We start from the raw sequence: 23,674 nt of genomic DNA on the forward strand, positions 1-23,674 counted from the left end.
TAACCCCTCCTTGGCCATACTGCCGCCTAACAAATGCTCAGTCATCCTTGGCTATTTCTGGTCACTGGTGTTTGGAATTTAAGCTCTAAAACTTCTTAAAAACAACATAGAGAGCTGTCGCACCTTAAAGACTCAGGCTAGGTCTACACAGAGGGGTACTGACAGCAGTTTCTTGCTAATGAGCAGTCTTGCAGTTGCAAATGACTGCTCATTAGCATAACCACGTGGCTAATTAGCACAACCACATGAGCTCTTGCCGCCCGTAGAAGCTGCTACCAACAGTAAACAGGTTGTGCAGACATGCCTCTACCAGCAAAAACCACTTGTGTCACCAGCCTCTTATGCTCATGGCTTTAGCCACAGAGACTAGGTGTAGACTTGAGGAATTTGTTGGAGAAGTTTTTGTCAGAAGGTATCTTCCAACAAAACATCTGTCAAAAGATCACAGCCAAGCTACAGGGCAGATCAAAAGAGCTATCTGCTCTGTTGACAGACAGAGACTAGACTGCCTGCCCACTCTATCCACAAAACAGCCAACTGGAAGCATAACACACCTCCACATTAACTACTGATTATGGGCCACAACCCCTCTGACTGAACTGACTTGATGTACACATCTCCACATTAACTGCTGAAAATGGGCCACATCCACCCTGACTGTATAGACCTTGTCAGCTCTGGCCCTCTTCTTGCATGAGTCTCCCTCTTTAAATCCTCCTTTGAAACCACCCCCATCCCATGCATCTGATGAAGCGGGTCTTTGCCCACAAAAGCTCATGCTCCAAAATATCTGTTAGTCTGTAAGATGCCACTTAGAAGGACTTCTTGTTGTTTTGAAGATACAGATTAACTCAGATACCTCTATGATACGTAACAGACAGGGTTGCCTGGTCTCCTGGAAGCCCCTTCTGTTGACAGAAGGCCCCCTGGAACCTCCAGACCAGCTTTTTGCAAGCACACTCTGTTGACATGTGAATTCTTCCACACAGCGAGTGGGGTACAGCTGCAGACAAATGTGTTGACAGAACACCCTTGGAGATCTGGATGCTCTGTGGGTTTGGTCGACAAACCAGCCGTTTTGCTGACAAAATTCCTCTAGTTTAGACATAGCCTAAGGTTCAATCACACCTAGGAACAACCGGGTTTGTCAGCTTTACCAGGGGGAGCTTATCTACAATGAACTGGCCTCTGAAGCTCAGGATGGAGGGACGCATATAACACAGATGTGGTTGAGGGGTGACTGGGCTGGGGGCAACCACTGTCCACCTGCCCCGTTCTGCCTCTTCCCCGAGCAACACTGCACCGCTTCTGGTCAGGGCGGCGGCCGTCCTGCCCGTGGCGCAGCGCGAGTGCTGCCCTCAGGCTCCCACGCTCGTGCTGATGGCGGGGGGAGCTGATGTTGGCGAGAGTGCACCTGTGACCACCCTCCCCCGCCCCGGGCTCCTGAGGCCCTGGCTGGAGAACAATGAGTCTGCGCCACAGCCTGAGCTGACAGCCGCTGGCTCTTAGCCAGGCACTAAGCTCCAGAGAGCCCACGGGCGACTCCACCCCCAGATGACCAGTGTCTATCGGCGGGGGACACACGTCGCCTTAGAGACCAGAGCCTTGTCCGACTGCTCGCCGCTGGAGGCAGCCGCCCTGTAGAACGCCTCGTACCCGTCCGGGGGTGGAGGCCGCTCGGAGCGCCTTGTTTGAGGGGTCCGACCACCTTCAGCTGAAGCCTACCGGCCACGTGCCGCCGCTTGTACGGGTCACGCAACAATCGCCCCGCCCTCCTCCTCCTCCTCCTCCTCCTCCTCCTCGGCCCCATCCAAAATGGCGGCTTTGCCGGTGAGTGGGGCTATTCTGCCCGCACGGTCCTCCAAGCTCTATGGTCGCTTGTGTAAGGCGCCGCGCGCACGTCGCACGGGGAGAGGCGTGAGCATGCGCCGCGAGTTTCCCTTCACTTCCTCCGGCGGCCTCTCCTGTTTCCGGCCCCCCACTTCCCTGGTAACAATGGAGCAGAAAATGGCCGCCTGAGAGGGGGAGGGAAGGAGACGCTGCTGCCGCTCGCGGAGGGACGGAGCAGGGCGAGCTAGGGCCGAGCCCGCTCAGCACCGGGCAAAACAGCGGACCGAGAGCCGGGAGGAGGGGGCCTGGCGGCGGCGGGTAAGTTCGGGCTGGTCGCAGACTTTCAAAATGGCCTAAGGAAGGGAGAGGCCCAGGCCCGGGAGAGGCGACGCCTCTGATTGCCGGCCGGGGGGGCGGTCTGTGCCCCCTTTTGAGGCCTGTTCCTGCCTCGCAGGGAGGTTGGGAGGGTGGCCCGGTGCTCAGGCGATGGGTGGGATCCCCGCTCCTGGGGCAGGGAGGACAGCAGGTCCCTCTGGCCTTCCCGTCTCCGTGGAGGTGATCCCGGGTTTTCTCTGCCCTGTGTAGGGCCTGGGTGTTTGTAGGCCATAGGGCAGCCGCTCTTCCTGCCCCTTCCCCTTGGCAGGCCTGACACCTCAGGGCCTTTCCACCTACCAGGTCTGAGCCCGGAAAGGGGCCCCTTCCCCAGTTTGGGTCCGAGCCATGCACTCTCGTTGGGTGCGGGACTTCTGGCTCTGTTGTACCCAGCTGGGCTTGAGGGTTGAAACTTGGCCTTTGGGTTTGTCGGAAAACTCGGGCTTCCCTTTCCCATCTAGCATCTCTCAAGGATGTTTAGTTTCTTAGGCCCAAGCCTTCATTGCAGCTTCCCTCTGCGAGGTGCAAGGTGTCACAGGCTGAGGAGAGAGATGGAGAGAGGGGTTCTTTGTGTCACTTTATGTGGGGGCCTCTTAGATTTCCAAGTTTCTAGGTTATTTAGAGTTTTGTGATCCATGAAAGCTCAGGGCACTGTGGTCCCTATTTTATCTAATATTTCATTTCCTTCCCAGTTACCTTTCTTTACTCCTCTCCACTCCCTCCCTCCCCCCCCCTCCCCCCGCCCCGCGGTGTTCTAAGCATATTGTAAAAAAGAGGTATACTTTTAGGACTGTTTATGGAAGTTTAAAAGTTCTAATCATGGTCATCCTGGAGAGTTTTACACTGTTTATAGTCATATATCTCAAAGGAGGATCAAAATATTTTGTCAGTATCTTATGGACTTAATCAATTACATATCTGTCTATTCATCTATCCTTTGCTATATTTTGTGAAATACAAAAAAAGTTTTTCAATTAAAAAACTTCTGAAGGAAATTAAATTGAAACATTGGATACAGTTAGTATTTTCTATCTTGAATAGATAAATAGGATTGTTTACTGTTGAATAGGTAAGTTTTTTTTCAAACTGATGTTTAATGTAAATAGCAACAATCAGGAGGAATGCACTATACGTTAGACTTGTTTCCCAACTGTGCTGTTGGCTATATTGATTCAGTTCATATTGGAGGTGATTATGAAACAATAAGGAAACCACAACATCCATCTTATAAGGACTTAAGATGACATAAATTGATAGGTATTGTTGAAAATTAAAGATTAATTCCTTTTTTTGTAGAAGTTAAAATATCTTCCCATTGAGTCTGAGTTGAATATATTATGGCTGCAGTGTGCAACAAGTTCTGGAGCAGTAGCCACTATAGCAAACTAGCCATACTATTCTGAAAAAGGAGATAAAAATGTAAATATTCAAAAACAGGAATAGAATTCCAGCTGTAAGCTGCAGTGTACGATGATACATGATTATTTCTGGCCTCGGTGGCATATTTAAGCTATTCCACCAGCTGGCAGAGGTCTCTCTCCAGCAGATGGGTCAAATTAGTGGAAACTGACTTTAGACTTCAGAAAGATCTTCTGAACTTCTTTTATATTCTCTGAAAACTTTTTTTTAATTTAAAAAAATGCATCAAATTTTGAGTTCATATTGTTCAAGCCAACTAGCCACAAATATTAAACAGGTTGCAAAAGAAATAATTACTGCGTTCTTCCCCTCCCATCCTCCAGTTAGCAGTACTCCATATTGTTTGTGCTTCTGGCTGTTAATGTCACATAATTAACCACACCAATATTTATATTATATGTCACCATCAAACAAATAGCAGTCCTTTGCCTGGATGATAAATATGTTGACCAGTCCATATTAACTATGCTGCACATATATCAATCTGTTAAAGGAAAAGAGAGTTGACCATTTCAGCACCCTTGTCTCCACCAGGCTCGGAACAGCATGCATCCTAGCCTGCATGCATTTTTTGCACTTGTCTGCTTAAGGATGTGATTTTTTTTTTTTTAACCGAAATACTTAAACTGGTGTTGCTCCTAAGTGAGCACAGTTACACTGGTTTAAAGAAGCTTTGCATTTGTGTAACTTATTCCCTTTCCTTTGTAGGAAATAGGTATATGAATATAATTCCTTTATAATGGTAAATTGTTCACATTAGAGGTAGAGGGGTTGTTGTACCACTTTATATAGTTAAAATAGTACACATCTTGTGTAAAGATAAAGTCTTAAGAATGTATTTAGGCTTTGATTTTAAGATGTCCATTAGAACCTTAATAAAACTTTCTAATAAATCTAGTGGGGACGGTTGGTATGCTAAACTGGTTCAGATGAAACCCAGCAGGATGAGATCACTAGCAGCAGAGTCTACACTAGACTTTTAGAGCATGTTAGCTAACATGTTCTAACACATCTTCTGAATTCTTTTCTAGGTTAAGTCTGAGGGGTAGGAACTTGTAAAAACCTAAACTAGTCAAAGTAGTTAAATGGCTAAAACATGATACATCTATACCTTTTTGCCATCAGGATCTCTTATTTTGAATTTCCTGTACATATTCTTATCTCACAACATTTATTTTTTAAAAATTGTGGCAGTATTAAATTTCAGTGTAGGGACGGATTCTTGGTAATGTGAAGTGCCACAAAAGTTCAATTTGCTTTTTTCTTGAGAATGTATGAGGTACTTGACTGTGCTTAAAACATGAAATGTATACAAGACTGCAGTTTCATCTTCTTGTGCTGGTTTATGTCAGCAGACACCAGTTGGTATTTCTTGGCTGATCTAAAGTGTTGATGTTTAACTCTTTCCTTCAGTGAGGACTGCAGAGTTGAGCAGCGTCATTGCTAAAACATCAAGTGGCAGGCAACACTAGTTTAGGTAAGATATATTAATATGCATTTGTTTTACACTTTTAATCTTAATAACTTCAAAAAAAAATTCCAAGATCAGTCTTTTACAAATTCAGTATACAAGGGACATTTGTATCCATAACCTCAAATAATCTACATGAACTTTTCTTTCTTGGTTTGTCATCAAAATCAAATGATGAGATTGTAGTTTTACATACAGCTAGTTTTTGTATTTAAACATAATCTATAACTTACATGTTTTATTTTATATTTGGGAGTATTTCATGAATTAGACCGAAACCTGTGTAGGCTTGCATCATAATACTGAATTGTTGGTTGCAGTTCACAGTGACTGTCAGCATAGCATTGACCTATTATCTCCATTAGAATCTATAATAGCAACAATTTTGCGGATGAAGTGGAGTTGGAAGAAGAGTTGAAGTTACATGTTTTTTGCATTGAAATTCTACAGGTTATGTTTGATTTAGAGCTTCCATTAACCGGAGGTCCTGTTTCTGCTGAAACTTGAGCACTACTCGACGGTCATCAGTTTTGCGGGTCTGGCTCCACAGGATGCTACCCTACTTTTGCTGCTCTCCCTTTCAGTGACGACACTGGCTGCTGACATACCACAGTGCTGCTTCCTCCTAACTTCAGAGTGGGCGTTTTGCTTGCTGACTTTACAGGATGCTCATTTTGAGAGCAAGAGAGCACCATTTTCATGAGACTCCTCTTCCAGTGCTGGAAGCTTGTGATACCTCATGTCCAATAGTTCTTCTCTTCTGTGGTACAATCTAAAGACCAAAAGCAACATACTGTCATATATATTTTCATTTTCAGCATGTCTTTGTGACAAATGCTATTTTAATAAGGAAACTATAACATTTTGAGCCCTCAGTTGACAGTGGTGTTCAGAGTGAAACATTTTATTGGCTGCATGAAAGTGTTAACATATGTCCTACTATACGTATGATTAAAGTGACATTCTGATTATGGCTTCTGCTTGCTAGAGCTCTGGGAATTTTTTTTTGCTACTGTATTAAAATAGCATTTTATGCAAATACATTGTAAAAAGACAAAATAGTTTTGGTATTCTTGGGCAAGTTGACATTTTTTCAACTTAATTTTTTTCTTTTTTTTTTTTTTTTTTAAATGAGACAGAGTATACAGGTGAAATTTGAGTGAGGTAATGTTTGGGGTACGTTCTTAAGATAAGTATCATCCATCATATTTAATTTGCAAAATGATACTTTGAGCTTTCCATAGATGTTTTGTTTTACTTTAGACTACACATTAATACTACTTCCATTAGAATTAATAGGCACAGGCAAAGAACGAGCTCAATGTGCAAGGCAGACTTTCAGAATTTTGAAAACTCAATCCCCTGTTGCCTCTACACTGTGTTGGAAGCCCTGATCCTGTAGTAAGAGACAGACAGACAGAGACTTCTGTGGCTATGTGAAAGGCCCATTGTCTTCAAAGGGGCTTCAAGTAGATAGTGATCCATCTTGTAGGACGGGGTGCAGATTTCAGTGAGCCTGCTCCCTCGTGTGTGTGTGTGTGTGTGTGTGTGTGTGTGTAAAAAAATATGTATGTGTGGGGGGTTTTTTAGAGGTCTTGGTAACTGAGTTTGCTCAACAGTCTTTTTCTGTGGTCTGTTTTTGAGAGCAAGGGTGTACACAGTACAGCAGTGAGGAAGCTTCGTGGTTGAAAACATATTAAATGTCTGGTTTCTTAGTCTATTACAACTAATTATTTATAAACTACATGTTTGTCTAACATGGCTGCATTAACTGTTTTTACTAGTTTTTTCTTTTGTGCATCTAAGAAGAGCACAGATGGTTCTGTTTTGTTTTTTTTGAAGCATAAGCATTAATTTGATTGTCACATGTTAAAAAGATACTTTTAAGTATGACATGGATTTTGCAAATATTTTTGTACTTCGTGAGAAATAGGGTTAGAGATGTTCTAATATCTAGTTTTAATTTCTTTCAGTCTGAATGTTCTGTTAGCTTTTGTGGACATGGCACAGGGGAAAAGATTTTATCATGAAAGAGGGTTAATAGTCCTTTGAGAGTTAGGCAGTCTTTGAGGAGTAGAGAATCTGTATGTTTTCAAGTTAACATATGAGTTCTGTTTTGTACATTTTTTCTTGAAGTTTGGTTCAGGTAAGGGCAACTCTGACTTCTACATCGGTGCTATAGTTTGCCTCTGATTACTAAAAAGGATGACTTGGTCCCATGTGATGGAAGTGGTTCAGTTGTTAATAGCTCATTAAGGTGTAGTAGGTAACCACTAGGTAGAAATTAGTCCTGTGTTGGGCACAGTGCAAAACTGTTTCTTACTATTCTGCCTTTTTGTGTGTTCAGAGTTATAAATTACATTTTTGGGAGGCGAGATAGGAAATCTGCATAATTTATAGGAATCTAATTTTCTAGAAATTATCCCGTACATGCCAAATGAAAATGTTACTCTGAAATACTGAAATCTGTAAATTTTCATTTTGTCAGTTATTTAGACACACAATATTTTGTGGAAAATTAACTCCTTTCAGGCAGTTCTTAACAGGCTTTCTGGTGGGAGTTGTTTTTTTTTTTTTAATTTGGTCACAGTCTCTTTTCTGATACTGCTGAGGACTTTGTGACCAACTGCATATTACTGGTGAAGATCACAACTTTTTTCTTTCTTTTTTTTTTTAATTGCTCCTTTTTCTTACAGTGTAAAGACTTATCCTTTAGGGTCACCGGTTTCCTTTTACTTTCTACCTTTGCAGATTTCAGCAATGCCTGCTACTTAATTTTAGGTGGGGTTTTTATTATTTATAGATACAGAACAACATGTAGTAAGATGCTTCCCTGTAAATTCAGCTCAGATAGCTTTTGGGTTTATTTTACTATGTCCTGAAACAGCTGATTTATTTTTGTGCAAGGAAGACTTAGTGCTTATGTCATTGTGCCATCTGCTCAGTTAACACTTATTTCTGGGAAGTATCTTATGATCCTGAGAAGGTGTTGTGTAAGTGTAAAGTATTGAAGATAAATAGGAAGTGAGAGCTTGAACATTTTATTGTTGGATGGGGTCAAAAGTGAATTTCTTAAACAGCTGTTTTGATTAATTCCTGAATTGATGGCTGGCCCTCTTTTACAGGTTGGTTTCCAAGTTATAGACTTATATTTGCATTTCTGCACAGGTTTAATTGTCACTATCAGTGAATTGAAAATTGCAAAGCACCTGATAATAGCATCTTTTTCAATACCAAAATAATATATTTGGTGAATGATTATTTATACCATAGAGACCATAAAATAATCCTTCCCTTGTAGATTATAAAATTTTGAGCTATTGATAGTTTCTTCTTGATACTAAATCTTCCTGTTTTCATAGACTATCCTGCTTTGTCTTGGTTTTAGGGACATCGCTAGCAATTTGTGTCTGGAGCTTTTGAGTAGGTGTCAAGTGGATTCTTTGTACTCAACACATTAGCCAAGTGAGGGCAAGCCAATTTAAGAGTTGACAGCAATGATTTCTGATTAATATAGATATCTGGGTCAGCTGCTCAAAAACTTTGCATTTTTTTTTTTAAACTGAAAACTTTTACTTATTTCAGTCCGGTAGCTATACAGATGCTTTGTTTCTGGTGAATTTCAGACAAATCTTAATGTGCTTCCATAAAGAAGTTCAGTTTCATTACTGGATAAACTAAAGTTGGCCATAATCAACAGATCTGCAGTCATTACAGTTTAGAGACATGAGCTCCTTCAGACATTTGTGCTCTTCCTCAGCAGTTCTCTGCTGTCAGAAGAAGGGAAATTTCAGGTTGTGTTATACAGGTAAGAGCAAAATCTCATATTAAATTGATATAAAGCAGTAAAGCAAGGAAACTCATTGAGGTGAAACATACTCTGTATGATCTCCTGTCTATAGTTTTAGTAGTTATATTTATCATAATATATTGGCAGACATGGTGTGTCTTACCTTTATTTGCATTTCTTGCTTTATGATAATATGCTGCTTATGACATCTCGCTATGATATATACGTTCTAGTGGGCAGATCTATTTTTAGACATCAAGATTGTGCTCTATAACCAGGACGCAATCTGAATGGTGTGCTTCAGCAATTAAACCCTTGAGGGACAGCTGTATCTAGTTATGTTTTCCACTGGAGTCTGTTGAATAGTGATGTGGTGATGGTGGTGCTTTACTGCCTCTATTGAAATCCTGTTGTGTAGTTAGGTAGAAGCAAGGAAATCCCACTGTCACTGTGCTACTAGTAATATTTTACTGATAAACAGTGGTATTGAGCAGAAGAAAATTGTGTTTTGGAGGTGGATGAACTGGCTTGGTGCAGAGCCTACTTTAGGTAGCACTGGTTAAAATAGTTTGGGGTAGCAAAACCAATGTGAAAATCCCTAATGTAGGCAAGTTCCTAAGGAGTAACCCTAACAGTGCCGATTTTAAATGCAAGACCCTCCTTTAAGGCCTTCTTCCAGTAATGACATTTCCCATGCCCAACATGACATTTTCGTCTTGGAGAGGGAAGAAGCCTCAGTAACTGTTGTGTAAATTGCTTTAACGTGTGTAAACAAATCAGCTTTAAAGATCATGCAATATGTCTCGTCCACTTAAGAGTTGTAATTATTTAAACAGTAGAGGGATGCCTCTTTTTGGTTTCTAAACATAACTGTCCAAGAAAAATAAAAATGTCATGCACTAGACCAGAGGCTTTTAACCCCTAATAATTTCAAATGAAGGTGCTGATCCCCTTTGAAAGTCCAAGACATAAGCTGCAGACCCCTCAGGAACCCCTGGAACAAAGCTTGGAAACCACTGCACTAGACAAGTGCCTGAGAAACAGATCCTATTCTCTAATGAAAACCACAAAGTGGATTTTAGTTTCCTTCCAGTATGTTTGTGAGGCTTCAGGAACTGTGTTTTAAAAGAAGGAAGCATTTCCAATGGCAGTGTTGTAGAGGAACATTCCACCAGGTGTACTACTAGCTAGATAATCTGCAATTTGAGTAATTTGTGCATTCCTACAGCTGTGTCAGACCATGATTTACATCATGGTTGATTAATGCCCATGCTTCCTTGTTTCAGCTTTGTTTTGGATACAATTGTATAGGTTTATGGTTAACAATTTTTTCAGAGGTGTGTTTTTTCACTTTTGTTATTGACCAAATGCAAATATGGTTGTATTTCTCACTAATGTTCAGAGATTTGTAAGAGGGTCTAAATTAACTGAAGTAGGAAAAGTATTGGGAAAATGTATGTGTGCTGGATTTCTGTTTAAGGCTGGCAGAGTGCCAGCTATACAAGACTTCTTGGTCTTGTGTTCCATTTTCATCAAAATTGACTGTTGAATTGCTCTTTAGTAGATTACTTTTGGTATTAAACACCAGAGTTCATTCTACTGACCCCTTTTCTCCTCAGAAACTGAATGACCTTTGTATTGCAATGTGTTGTCTGGCACCCACAGTCTGTGCTGTAATTCTACTTCCTAGTTTTCACATTTCTTCCAAATTCTTTTGGCAACTGGTTATTCCTTTTAATTGTCCATAAGGATTCCTGATGAGTAACACAAGGCACTTCCTTTCCTAGTAGGGTTGAGCTTGGAAGGCTTAGTCCTATAAAGTTGCCTCCTGAAGGAAGATAGTGTTTTGTTTCAGGTGACTCACAGCCTTTACAGATTGTTTTAAGGCTGCTCTAGCCTGCGCTTTGTCAAGTAGCTGCAACGCCAGGATGTATTAGCAGGAGGTTTAGCTGTTTTTGTCCTGAACAGCGTTAGGTATACAAAAGATTGCCTGAAGGATTTGGTCTGTAATTTTTGTGTTCCCTGAACATAAACTGCATTTTCAAAATGATTGATTTGAATGCTGAATCATGTAACCAGGGCTTTATCAGCTAACTAGATGTCTCCTTGCCCAATTTAAATGTAAGATAATGATTAAGTACTGGTTGTCAGGGTCAAGTTCAGCAACAGATTGTGCTGAATTCCACTGAATGTCTATAAGTATTACATTAGTGTATTCATTTTTGAATGTATGGTTTGCAAAACATGCAGTTTTTTTCTCTTTTAGATACTTTCCCACTCTCAGAAACATGGAAAGCTCTGATTCTAACGATAAAGGATCTATTGATCACTCAGAAGCACAACGCCGGAGTCAGCTGGATCGATTAGAACGTGAAGAAGCATTTTATCATTTTGTTAATAACCTGAATGAAGAGGACTATAGGCTTATGAGGGATAACAATTTGTTAGGAACACCAGGTATGTTACATGTAGGTAGCTGCGTTTCCCTTAAGCCGTGCACGTACACAGCTCCCTTTTAACTGCCATGCAGACGCTCTGGACTATAGTGGGAGAGATGTCTTTTCCCTGAGACCTGTACCTGTCTCAGTGCTCTGACCCCCTTCCATAGCCATGGAAAGGTGCCCCTCCCACAATTCAGCCCCAGTTGGACCTGCCATGGAGAGGCACCTGTCACTTGACTCTGAGCTGCTGGGGGGACTCCTCCCTGCCAGATCCCTGATGTAGTCTACCCTGAATCCCTCAGTCCTCACACCACTCCTGAATTTGCACCTCCAGCTATAACCCCCCTCCCCGAATCTCTATCCTGTGTTCCTGAGGCCCCTCCCACACTCCAAATCCCTCTGCACCACGACCACATGAATTTTGTTGTTTGAACCAATGTGGAGATATTGCACATCAGTTCCATAAGAAAATTCATTCCACACGCCGGCACTGAATATTAGAGGAAACACCGATAAATAGCATGAAACTTTAATTTATGAACGTAAGTGTTTGTACGTCCGTTTTCAGACTACTGAATTTGACTGTCATAGTGCTAAGTGTCTCTTCACCATTTATATTTTTTACTATAGTTGTAAACTGTTGTACAGAGTAGCTCTTTACTTAGTTGAGCACACAACAGAACATTTATTGAAGGTAGTATAAATAGTGTAGAGCTTGGTAGGCCACACTAGATGTGGTAATTCAATTTTAAGGAAATGTTGATGTTCATGGGCATCTGTAAAGTCTGCCGTTCTGAGAGCTGTGTTAATGTCTTGTATCTGACTCTCACTTGAGCCATTTCTGCATGAGAAGGTTGTACTGGTTTAACTGAAGATGTAGTTTTAAAACCAGTTTAGTTAAACCTGTTTGAAAATTTGTTAACAGTCTTATCCATATAAAAGCAGCTTATTTTGGTTTAGTTAAGTGATTTCTAATAGATTTATGCTAAACTGAAGTAAACATCTTTTAATCTGGGATATGTCTACTGAGGTGTTTGCGTAGGTTTAACTAAATCAGTTTAACATAACGCTTTTAAATAACCAAAGCTACTTTCTCTTGTAAATGGTGCCGTTATTGGTCAGGATGGAGAAGACTGCTGGCATGTGACAAGAAGACCCAGCCAGCTTTTCACTGTCTTATTCTGAGAATGTTGTAACTGCGTCAGAGACTGAGGCCTCAGTCTCTGCTTACCTGAGGGCAATGATGTTGGAGGGCTAAAGGTATACTTTGGCTGCTTTTGATTTACAGGTATCAGTGTGTCAGAAGTTCAACAAAGAACACTTTGAAGTAGTCCGTATCTTGTTGTTACAGTATTTGCAGTTCAAAGAGAATGTAGGCTTAAGAACTCTTAGGCTATGAATTGTTCTTGCCTTTACAGATCTGACTTGAAAATAGTTTTTGAAATCTTTGCTTGCTTCCTAAGGTGAAATCACTGAAGAAGAATTGGTAAGAAGGCTACAGCAAGTTAAAGAAGGTCCACCACAGCAAAATGGTGATGACAATAGAGGTATATACTGTATTTGTGGCAGCTCTTAACTTTAGCACGCAATATAGATTCTTAATTTGAGTGCAGGAATGGAACACGTTGGCAGGTGCGAGGTGAGCTGTGTTTCAGAATTAAGTGAAGATTATTTGGTGTGTGCTTTGGTCAAAATTTTGAAGAGATTTCAGTTAGAGCACATCACTCTTCTGTTGTCCTGCACTAAGACCTCTTCTGCATTTCTTTGTTTAAATTTCTCTCCATTCTCTTCCCTTACAGGACTGCTTTCTGAGTTTCCCACATTTTCCCACCCTTTTCTCTTTCACGTTTGAAACATTGCTTCCCTTGCACAGAAAGTTTGAACATGTGTCCCACTGAACCCTGTCATTGTTCATTGTTACCTAAATGATTTTGCTAAACTAGAGAACCAAATATGGTAGGACACTAAGATGGTCTACATTATTGCTTAGGTCTGCAAAACTTATATTATGTCTGGAAAAAATGTTGCCTTATGCGATGTAGGGTTTGCCTGCATAAGCGTTCCTACTCACTATGCTATGTTGGTGGGAGAGCATCTCCCGCTGCTCATTTAGTTGATTTTATTATGTTGACAGAAGAGTGCTCTCCTGTTGGCTTACGTGAGTGCTCTGGCAGCAGCACAACTCTGTAAGTACAGCTGTGCACCATAAATTGTAAGTGTAGAGCTGGCCTCATTTGTGTTTTAACTGCTGCTGTACTAGACCATTGAATAGACAGTATTGGAGCTGGTCAAAAACATCTAATGCAAGTTTTTTTTACAGTTATGTTTCAACTGGCTTTCCATTTAGTCATTACAAGAAATGACTTTACTTGTTTGCTCTTTGTCTGCAACTTCTAAAGAAGCGCAATTATTGATAGTAGAAAAATGTCCACTCCTGCTCTCTCAAAGAAAAAGCTTCTGTAGATGTAATACTTATCGAACTATTAAGGATGAACCCCTTATGGTGTTCAAGAGACAGAAATATTTTAAAACTCTAATTTGCTTAAGTAAGGAATTCTCTTGGTAAATTTACTCTAAAATTACCATCATTCTCTAATTTTGGTAGTTCCTTTTCTTTGACAGGTGCAGAATCCACAGAAGATGTTTCTAATAGAGATTCCATTATAGACTGGCTTAATTCCGTACGACAGACTGGAAACACAACCCGGAGCGGGCAAAGAGGAAACCAGTCTTGGAGGGCAGTGAGCCGGACTAACCCTAACAGTGGTGATTTTAGATTCAGTTTGGAAATAAATGTCAACCGAAATAATGGGAACCCAAACCCAGAAGCCGAAAATGAGCCATCTGTAGAGCCCTCCCATGGTGAGGATTTGGAAAATAGCCAAAGTGATACTGAAACGCCAAGATCTGAATCACCATCTGCAAGACAGCCTGGATCAGAACGAAGTACCTCTGAAGAGTTAGCAACTGAGGAAGCATCTCCTCTCAGGGGCCAGAGAAGAGCAAGAAGCAGGAGCCCAGAACAACGAAGAACCCGGGCTAGGACTGATAGGAGTAGGTCACCTATTAATCCAGCAAGTGAGACTCCTCGCAGGTCTCCTAATAATGTGCCATCTCAGACACTTGATCATTCCCTGGTAAACGAATCTGAGGGAAGTTCTAGAACTAGACAGCATGTGATGTTAAGGCAACATACAACGGGGACTGAGATGGCAAGTGAAAATGCAGTTCTCTTTTCAACTCCCGAAACAAGACCTGCTCCTCCAGGATTAGGTTCTGCAGAAACAAATGTCAGCAGTGAGTCCGCACCTCCTGGACAGAGACCACCTACTATAGTTCTTGATCTTCAGGTGAGAAGAGTCCGTCCAGGAGAATATCGGCAGAGAGACAGCATAGCCAACCGAACCCGATCCAGGTCCCAGACACCAAACAATACAGTCACTTATGAAAGTGAACGTGGAGGGCTTAGGCGAACGTTTTCACGTTCAGAACGGGCTGGAGTGAGAACTTATGTCAGTACCATTAGGATCCCTATTCGTAGAATTATAAACACAGGCTTTAATGAGACAACATCAGTTGCAATTCAGACCATTCTAAGGCAGATAATGACGGGTTTTGGAGAGTTAAATTACTATATGTACAGTGATGGTGATGCAGATCCTAATGGCCCAGCCCCAAATCAAAATGTAGATGCTCCTGAGGTACAGAATGTAGGTGACAATGGTGGTAGTTCACGCAGTGAAAGTACTGAAGGTAACTCGGGGGAGGTGTATGAAAGTAGCAATGAAGGAGGTTCAACATCTGCTAGGCGGGAAGGTCGGAATAGTAGGGGGTCAGTCACTTTTGAAGAAAGTGGCTCTTTACCATTCCTTAGCCTAGCACAGTTTTTTCTGCTAAATGAGGATGATGATGACCAGCCTAGAGGACTCACCAAAGAACAAATTGACAACCTAGCATGGAGGAATTTTGGTGAAAGTGATGCTCTGAAAACCTGTAGTGTCTGTATTACAGAATACACAGAAGGCAACAAGCTTCGTAAACTGCCTTGTTCCCATGAGTACCACGTCCACTGCATTGATCGCTGGTTATCAGAAAATTCCACTTGTCCTATTTGTCGTAGAGCTGTCTTAGCATCTGCTAACAGAGAAAGTGTTGTCTAAATGAGATCTGAATTTGTGACTTAACAGCTGGTGTAATAGTGATGGGCAAAAAAAATCACTTTCATTATGGCCACTTTTTGAGTGGTGCTTTGATGTAAAGTTTGACTGCATTTCCCCCCATGAAAACTTTGTCTCAGAATTAAAGTTTTTAAAATGGGAATATCTTTAGTCTCCAAATCTATTCCGTTTCAGTGTCTCAAATTTAAAACAATTTTACTTCCCCCAAGATACCTGTTTGCTATACATTTCTAATTTTTTTTTTTATCGGGACTGTTAAGTATCTCCCCCATTCCTTCCCTTCCCCAATGCATGGTGAATGTTGAAGACTTCAGCACTCAGCTCATCCCTGTAAGGAACTTATTTGAAAAGTCATGTAAGCTACAGCACATATTTCACAAGTGGATTTTTAAAAGTGAACTTAGCTACCCCACTGAATATGGAATTAATTTAACTGCACGCTTAAATATAATTTTAGTAAACTTTCAGATTGGATATTCTTGGACACGAGTGCAAATAACACTAATGTTAGCCCTTTTCCCATTGTACAGCTGTCTGCAGCCCATCACTATGGCACACTGTAGAGTGAGCTGATAGCTTAATCAGGATATTTATCTTGTGGAAATATAAGAATTGCCTATGCTTGTTTAAATAAATAAATAAATCACAAGTTCTGTTTTACAATTGTAAAGCTTTTTTGTAGAAATGCAGTACTTTTCCAGTGCACTGTTGTACTAATGCATTAAGAATTAAAATTGTACCATGCTTAGAAATCAAGAGAATGCTTTTCATATAAGACCCACCTCACACACAGTAAACTAAATACAGCCAAGCTGCTTTTGTAAATGTTATTGTCAAGAGCAGTGCATATCTGTACTATTTAATTTATGTGAACAGCTACTGTAACATAAGTCAGTTAAGAATTAGATATCTTATTGCATTAAAACTGATGGAAATTAAATGTTATAATTGCGATGTCTTGGCTCAGTAAGGCCACCAAAAAGATGGTTAAAAGAAAAGAAACCTGCTCTGAAGACTGGTTGTTTTTTGTTTGTATGGTTACTGATGTGTAATGATACAAAATTTGGACGTGCCAGTTTCATTCAGTAAGGATTTTACCCGGGCTTTTTATTAAGCGGTATTTTAATCACTGTAACTTTCAGCAGTCAGATGTTAACAAATTAATTTTCTTTTCCCAACCATGGGACATAGTGGTCTCTCTCTAACTTTGTTAGCGATTTAACACACTGCTCTCCAAAATCAATTGCCTCTGACCTAAGTAGCCCTGGTAGATAAATTAACATAGGTGTAACTGAGAAATAATCTTCTAACAGTTTCTCAAATGAGTTGTCAGTCTTAAATTATTAGTTATTAGGAACACGTTTACAAATGAAATTTCAAGTTTGTTTGAATTTCTAACTTTTTTCTTCAAGTAAAATATTAGTCTCTAATTTAAAGACTCTAAATATCAGTTGCATTTTGTATTAACGTTAGTTAGTGTGGACTTACCAACATTCAAGCCTTTTATAGGTGCATTCACACAATGTTAAATCTGCTTTGGAAATGTTTATACCTCAGCTGTCTTCACTTTGCAGGGGGGGAACTCTCTTCTCCCTCCCATCTCCAAAAAATCCTTCCTTACGTTTTATGCTTTTGTAGCTTTGCCAAGGCTACGTGCTTATCAAGGAAAGAAAAGTTCTCTTTCAGGTCAAAAATATAGTAGTTGTTAACTAGTGATATGAACTGCTCTTGCTGGTTAGATCCAAAATGTTGCTTGATACTCAGATGACAAAACCAAACCTGACCTATCTATTTTTATGTTAACAAATTTTCAGTGTTTGAGTGGTGATCACATAGAACATCATCATAGTGTTAAGCCATAAGAGTTTTGCTATTCACCAGCCAATTCAGGAGTCCCAAGTTGTTCTGGAGACCTTCTGTTTTTCTAACAGTGCATTTTCATGTTGTACTCAGTTCACTGGGGAATCCTGACTGTCTGGCAAGCTCACTTTCCTGGTGGAACACAGTGTCACTGTAAGGATGTTCCTTACCATGTGGTTTTAAAGCAAAAGCATTTATAAACAAATACATGCTCTCAAATGTAGTCTCTGAGATGTGTTCATCTATAAAATTGGAGCTTAGATATAAATGTTACTGATTGGACTTTGATTTATGAATGTAGAAAATAGATCTTAAACCAACTCTTCTTTTCAGACATTGGGCGTTATGATTTTGAATCTTTTCTGTAGTGTGCACGTAAGTGTATTCCGTCACTTGCATTTTTCAGTAACACTCTTTGCTGACTTGGACTGCAGAATTAAAATTGAAATATTTTATAGTGGTATTTGCTACTGATTTCTGACTACACTTTCAGCTTTTTAAAATCGGATATTTTATGAGGACTGAGGACAGAAATTGGAATAGTATGAGCCCATTAACAGACGCTGCACAGTGAATAAGGCTATACCACTTCATTGAGCTGTTATTCTTTTGTTAACTAAGATTGTTCTTGGTTTCCATGACCTATATAGTTCAACCATCTTTGGAGTTTTATTATAATTGCCTGAAAGCAGCGTGCCGTACTGTTTCCATTTTATGTAATTGTAACAACAGGTTAAAGTGTCGGAGGTTCCCAAAAAGGTATTGTAGACCAGCGTTTCACCTCAATTAAGAATCTTTTGAATACTTCAAATGTTTTAATTATAATGAAGTTTCTTTAAAATTCTTGCATCTCAGTGCTATGGGAACTGTTTTGATTTTTTTCTTCAAACAGTTGAGCTAGATTCATATTGCTCTTAATGAGGAACTCTGAAATAGATGAGGCATTTACCAGCATCCACAACAGTTCTGAAAAATTAGCAATGGTATAATGTTGCTCTTTGCTACATCCACTAACTCAATGGCATTTATGAACTACTTTTCTATTTTGTGCAAAACAAATCTGTGGAAAATTATTGGCCTGATCCAGTAGCAGGAATTCTCATCTGAGTAAGGGTTGCTGGATCATGCCCAAATATTATTAAGTAATCTGGTTCATTCCTGTATAGTACAAGAAATTTTAAGGTTGTCATTCTTTCCTTTAAAGTTGTATTTAAGCTTTAAAACCCAAAATTAATACTTTAGTTTTCAATTAAATTGCAGGCTCTATAGGTAAAGTATAGAAGTGTGTCTAGTGAGGTGCTCACAATTAGCTAAAGTTATTTTCTCTTCATTCTATGTATATGAAAATATGTGAATCCTTTTGGTGCCAAGCATTCTTAACATATTTGCATCTATAGCTTTATTAAGCTTACACCTATTGTTTCAGCATTGGAATTGCAGATCAATGTGCACTGTGTTTACAGCCATTTTATTGGATTTCCCTGGCCACTGACAGGGTTAAAACACAACTGCTATCTTTTTCTGGGGGGAGTGGGGGTCATGCCCATCTGTACATAGATGAGTACATCTGAAAGATTCTGGTAGCGCTGTGATATATTTGCTGCTCTCCTTTCCTTAATTTATAGTGCCATCTTGTTTTTACCCACCTTCAGAGTTGGGGCAAATACACATTCTTGCCTCCATTATTTATTAAGGCATTCATCTCTTTGCCATTTAAGCTGGGTTGCGTTTGAAGGAGCTCCCCTGCTAGATCTTGCATTAGGAAAGCTGATTTAAAAAAAAGAAAAATACACAACTGCTCACTGTGGACAGCTGTACCTCTGGTTGGGATTACCCTAGGGTATTTTCTTACAGGATTTCTTGTGCAGATTCTGTGAATGGATCCCCATGTGTACATGCTAAAGTACTGCAAGTTAAAATGCAGAAGAGTGCACAATCTTTTGTGAGAGTGCAGTATATAATACCAATCAACTTCAAACGTGTAGATGTCTTAATGGGTTTTATCCATTAAATAACTGTGAAAAGCAATGACTGGTTTTATTGGGGTTCTTCTTTTACTTGCACTTTTGTAAAATAAACAGCTTTTTGACAATAGTATTTTGCAGGTGGTTAGTTCATTCTTGTTAATTGATCCTTGTTTGGAAAATAGTATTGTTTGGCATAGGCTAGTTGCTGCACTGCATGCATAGGAACTACTCATTAAAGTTTCTTAAGGACTTTGTATAGGAGGTATTTGTGTGCGTAGCAGCTTCACTAACATTGTACCAATTTTTAAGATGCCACGATTGGCCATTGTGCCAACTTGCAGATTAGTGACAGCACACGATGTTGACAGAGTGGATGATGATGACTGTCTGTCTGTTACATATGGATTATGCAAATATGTAGTGTCCATAGGGCCATTTCACTAATGCAATTTCAGTGAGAAATGTATTTTACAACCTTTGCCAATGCTTAGGGGAAATTCACGTTCTGAGAGTTATAACAACTAGGGACTAATTTTAGGTGAGAAAAGAAATGTAATTAAAGCTGACCATTGCTTTCCATTTTGTACCAGTGTGCCTAGGTAGTCCATGGGTCTTCCAACAGTGTGTGTGCTTAATCAGCACTTGTAATTGCAATATCAGGGTTCTGCTGGCTGGATTTTGCTGTTTAGCTGCAGCCTTAACTTTCCTCTGCATTTTTGTTTGAGGCCTTTACTAGAATTGTAATGTGTTCTGTTTCCATTTATTCTCAGTATGACTGTGTGGATTTATCTGACTTGATTGGGGGTACGTGATCAGACCTTGAGTTGATTAAGTACACAGTTGTCATGGAAATGCTTGTGCCAGATTACCTGGCTTCTCCCATCTTGCATTAACTTTGAGCCATATTAAGGGAATTGAGCTACACATTTAGAAATATTTCAAATTTTTACCTACAAGAGATTTTTTTATGGTTGGGTTTGTGAGGGAAGGGAGACAGAAGCAAATCTAATGGTAATGTAAATTATTCAAAGCACAGTAAATTGTTTTTTAAAACCTAGTTTGGTTCTGTTATGCCAGGGCTTCCCAACCTCCCGTGCACCAAGATTTCCTTTTTCTTGTGGGCAAATCCATTATTGAACCTTATTTGGGTCCATTATCAGGTTTTGTCACTTAAATTAGAGCCTTTCCCTAATCCCTATATCTGTTAGGCTTTTGGCTGGGAAGCCCTGTATTAAACTGAGAATGTAACCATTTTTCTTTTTGTATAGTGCTTTACATTGTTTATATTGGACTTAAGTCCAAGACGGTACTCTTGAAGGTCATAAAACCGTTTGGTCATATTTGATAGCTAACGTTTAGGAGGAGTTTGTTTCTTATGTAAGATGTCATAATGCAAATTTAAATAGACTCAATAAAATGCATGAAGTGATCATTTTGTTCTTGATCATCGCTCCTTCGGGAAGTGGGGGGGAACGTTCATTCTATAGTTGGAATGTAATTAAGACTATCAGAGTTAACAGCTGATGATAAATGTGATACAAATCCATTTTTCCTTGTTTCCTTTCACTTGATGTGGAAGAGCAGAAGAGGAATAGGAACAAGATATGGCTTTTTGTCAAAAGAATTTATCTTTGTGTATTAAACCCAAGGAATAAATCTCACTGCATGCAAGAGTGAGTAGCTGTTATTTATGGGTGCTGTTTTGTAATTGAAATCAGTAATGAGGACTCAGCAGTGAAAATCAGACTAGAAACATGCAGAGTGCCATAGAAGCCCTGCCAAATTTGCATAAATACACACATGGCCAGAGGTTTCCTTTTAAATTTAATCTCTGACCTCTGTGTAGTATTCCATATGAACGAGAAGGAAACTACCTTTAGGAAGATGGGAGAAACTCAGCACCTGACCATGCATGCTCTCTGAGTAGGAAGCAACAACCAATCCTTGACACAAGGCATGATGTTTGAAACAGTTTGGAGGGATCTAATTGTGTATGTATTAACCAAAGGTAACACATATTGACAGGGAGGTTTAGGAGACTAGTGGGTGGGGTAAGATGAAGGCTTATGTAGGCATGAAGGTTATAAGAAGAGATGCATGTGGGAGGAGGGGTAGATTTAATTGCTCTGTGCAATTTCTCTAACTTCGTGTGGATGTTTCTTGTTGAAAAAGTGGTGTCTTGTGCCAGAAATTAATAGTACTGACTTCAGTTGGACTGAAAGTGGTACACAAGGTGTACTGCAAAGCAAAATAGTAGCGTCATCTGTGTGAAGATGCCTTCAGTGCTCTTCAGTGGTGATTGATCTGTTTCATTAGGGGCATAACCTAATCTTTCTGAAGGTTTGGGACCAGGGACATTTTGAGTACTAATCCTGGCTCTGATGCAGGTTTTGTAATTTTGGGCAAGTCACTTTGCTTTTCTCCCTTAGTTGCCCTATTTCAGAGATGGGGATGGTAACCCCTACTACCTCCATTTATTTCTTAGTGATAGGTTCAAGTGTACCTCTGATAAATATTGATATTCATTATATGAAGAGAGTTGGTCTGTGTTGAAGTGGTAACTACCATATTATTAAAACCACCACAACAATAAGCACGGTTGGTTCTTGTTGGAACTCTTACCTAGAATGGCCATTGAAAATGATTTCTCATGGCCCTGCCTGCTCAGTGGTGTGATTGGATGGAGAAGCTAGCATTATTCCTGCTGTTTGTGCCTACTCCATATAGGGCAGATTTCATTTTTGAAGTTGCCTTCTTACCAGTACCTAATTCTTAAAGAAAAATATCCTCTGTATTCTAACTCATTATCTATCTTAGGGTTTCATATCAGCACCCATCACAATACTAGCCAAGCATTCTCCACGTAAAACCAATAGCAGTAGTGACATCATGCAGTCTTTGGCTTTTGCGGATGAAAAATTCTGGCCTGTTTGGCTTGTTACACGTTCTTACTTTGTTTTCACCATTGGGCAAGTGCATTGTGGTAGGATGGCAGGGCCAGTGTTGCAAGTGATAGACATGAAGAGAGGAAGGGTTTTCATTGTTTCCTAAAAGAGCTCAATTCTGGATCTGTGTAAGGTCTGAAATTTCATTTCTAGTCCGATGTTCTTGCTGCATCGTTCTTTATCCCCATCTTCACCCTGAGCTTGGATTTGTGTCATCCCAGAGGGATGCTACTATTTCAGTGGTTCATATTAATCACATTAATTTGTGTGATTTTTAGTCGAGTCGAGGGGTCAGCAGCCTTTCTGAGGCAGAGTGCCAAAATACAACCTTTCCATTAGGCTAGAGTGGATGTGACCCCTAATTTGAGCAATCCTATTTATTCCTTAGGAATCTCCTCCGTCAAAAAGCCTTATACACAACTTATTTTCAAGTCCAGTCACTACAAAGCTTTTGAGCTCCTTTTTCAGGCCTTTAAACCCTCATACACTGTATCTTCTCCCTGTCTCTATACAGGTTATGTATGACTTTCAGCTTTGTACTGTCCTTCCACACTAACCTTCAGGTTCACTTCCATATAATCCTGCATTTCAGGCAGTTTAGGTCTCTGTTCTTGCAGTGAAAGAATCAGCATAAATATCCAGGGATGACTGCCTCTCTGCTCCTCTGTGCTGGATTTGATCGGGATTGGATCAGAAGTGGTGCAGTTGCTACTCGTCTTTTGTGCCGGGAAGCCTACTTAAATGTATCTACCATGAACTCCGGCATTTTTACAAAAGTGGTGTGTGTCCTGGTGTTCTTATCCATAGGGCAGGAGAGAAGTGAATGCTGTGAAGTGCTTTCACATAATGAAGAAAGCTGCTCATAGGTTTGGTAGGTACTTTACTGGGAGAACACTTGTGTGAACTGGGAAGGATGATTTAGGTTCTTGAGGCTGTTTATCCCTGGAGCAGGACAGTAACTTGCTCCAAAATGAAGTTCTGTGAGCAATGTTTTCCTGTAACTTGACGGCTGCAAAGTGCTGAAGTACTCATCTTCTAAAAGAGGTTTTGCCTTTTAACAAGGGACTCTAAAAGACATTCCACCAAGCCCTCTACTTCAAGAACAATGGGTTCTCTCTGCAGTCAGGGACAACTCCCTGTGCACCTAGATGAGAACAAAAACTCTTTTAATGGTAAAATGACTTTTGCACTTACGCATAGGTGCAGAATGTGATTTCCCTGTGGGATGAGGCTAAGCACAGGGAAGGGCATGAACGCCTGTCTCCCCATGCAAAAAACATGCTTTTCACAAACCACAAGTGCACAGAAAAACCACGCGAGGGAAATATTTAATATACTTTTGGCTTTTAATGCCATTTATCACTGGGAAACAGAGGTAAAGCAACTCCCTGTCACTAGCAA

At 40.2% G+C, this 23,674-nt stretch overlaps 1 protein-coding gene across 3 annotated transcripts; it reads left to right on the forward strand.

The window, feature by feature from the left end:
* Positions 1 to 1,977: 1,977 nt before the first annotated feature.
* On the forward strand, positions 1,978 to 19,455 carry RLIM (ring finger protein, LIM domain interacting). 3 transcript variants are annotated; one of them, XM_075007634.1, is made up of 5 exons: positions 1,978 to 2,148; positions 5,035 to 5,098; positions 11,149 to 11,339; positions 12,787 to 12,870; positions 13,946 to 19,455. In XM_075007634.1, exons 3-5 carry the CDS (start codon positions 11,171 to 11,173, stop codon positions 15,481 to 15,483), a joined length of 1,791 nt encoding a protein of 596 aa, XP_074863735.1. In that variant the 5' UTR covers positions 1,978 to 2,148; positions 5,035 to 5,098; positions 11,149 to 11,170; the 3' UTR covers positions 15,484 to 19,455. The 3 variants fall into 3 exon arrangements, with proteins under 3 accessions (XP_074863735.1, XP_074863737.1, XP_074863736.1); XM_075007636.1 differs by lacking the exon at positions 5,035 to 5,098; XM_075007635.1 differs by lacking the exons at positions 1,978 to 2,148; positions 5,035 to 5,098 and adding an exon at positions 8,761 to 8,900.
* Positions 19,456 to 23,674: the final 4,219 nt, after the last annotated feature.

Source organism: Carettochelys insculpta, chromosome 13 (genome assembly GCF_033958435.1).
Source record: "Carettochelys insculpta isolate YL-2023 chromosome 13, ASM3395843v1, whole genome shotgun sequence".
In the NCBI taxonomy this organism is placed as follows: Eukaryota; Metazoa; Chordata; order Testudines; family Carettochelyidae; genus Carettochelys; species Carettochelys insculpta.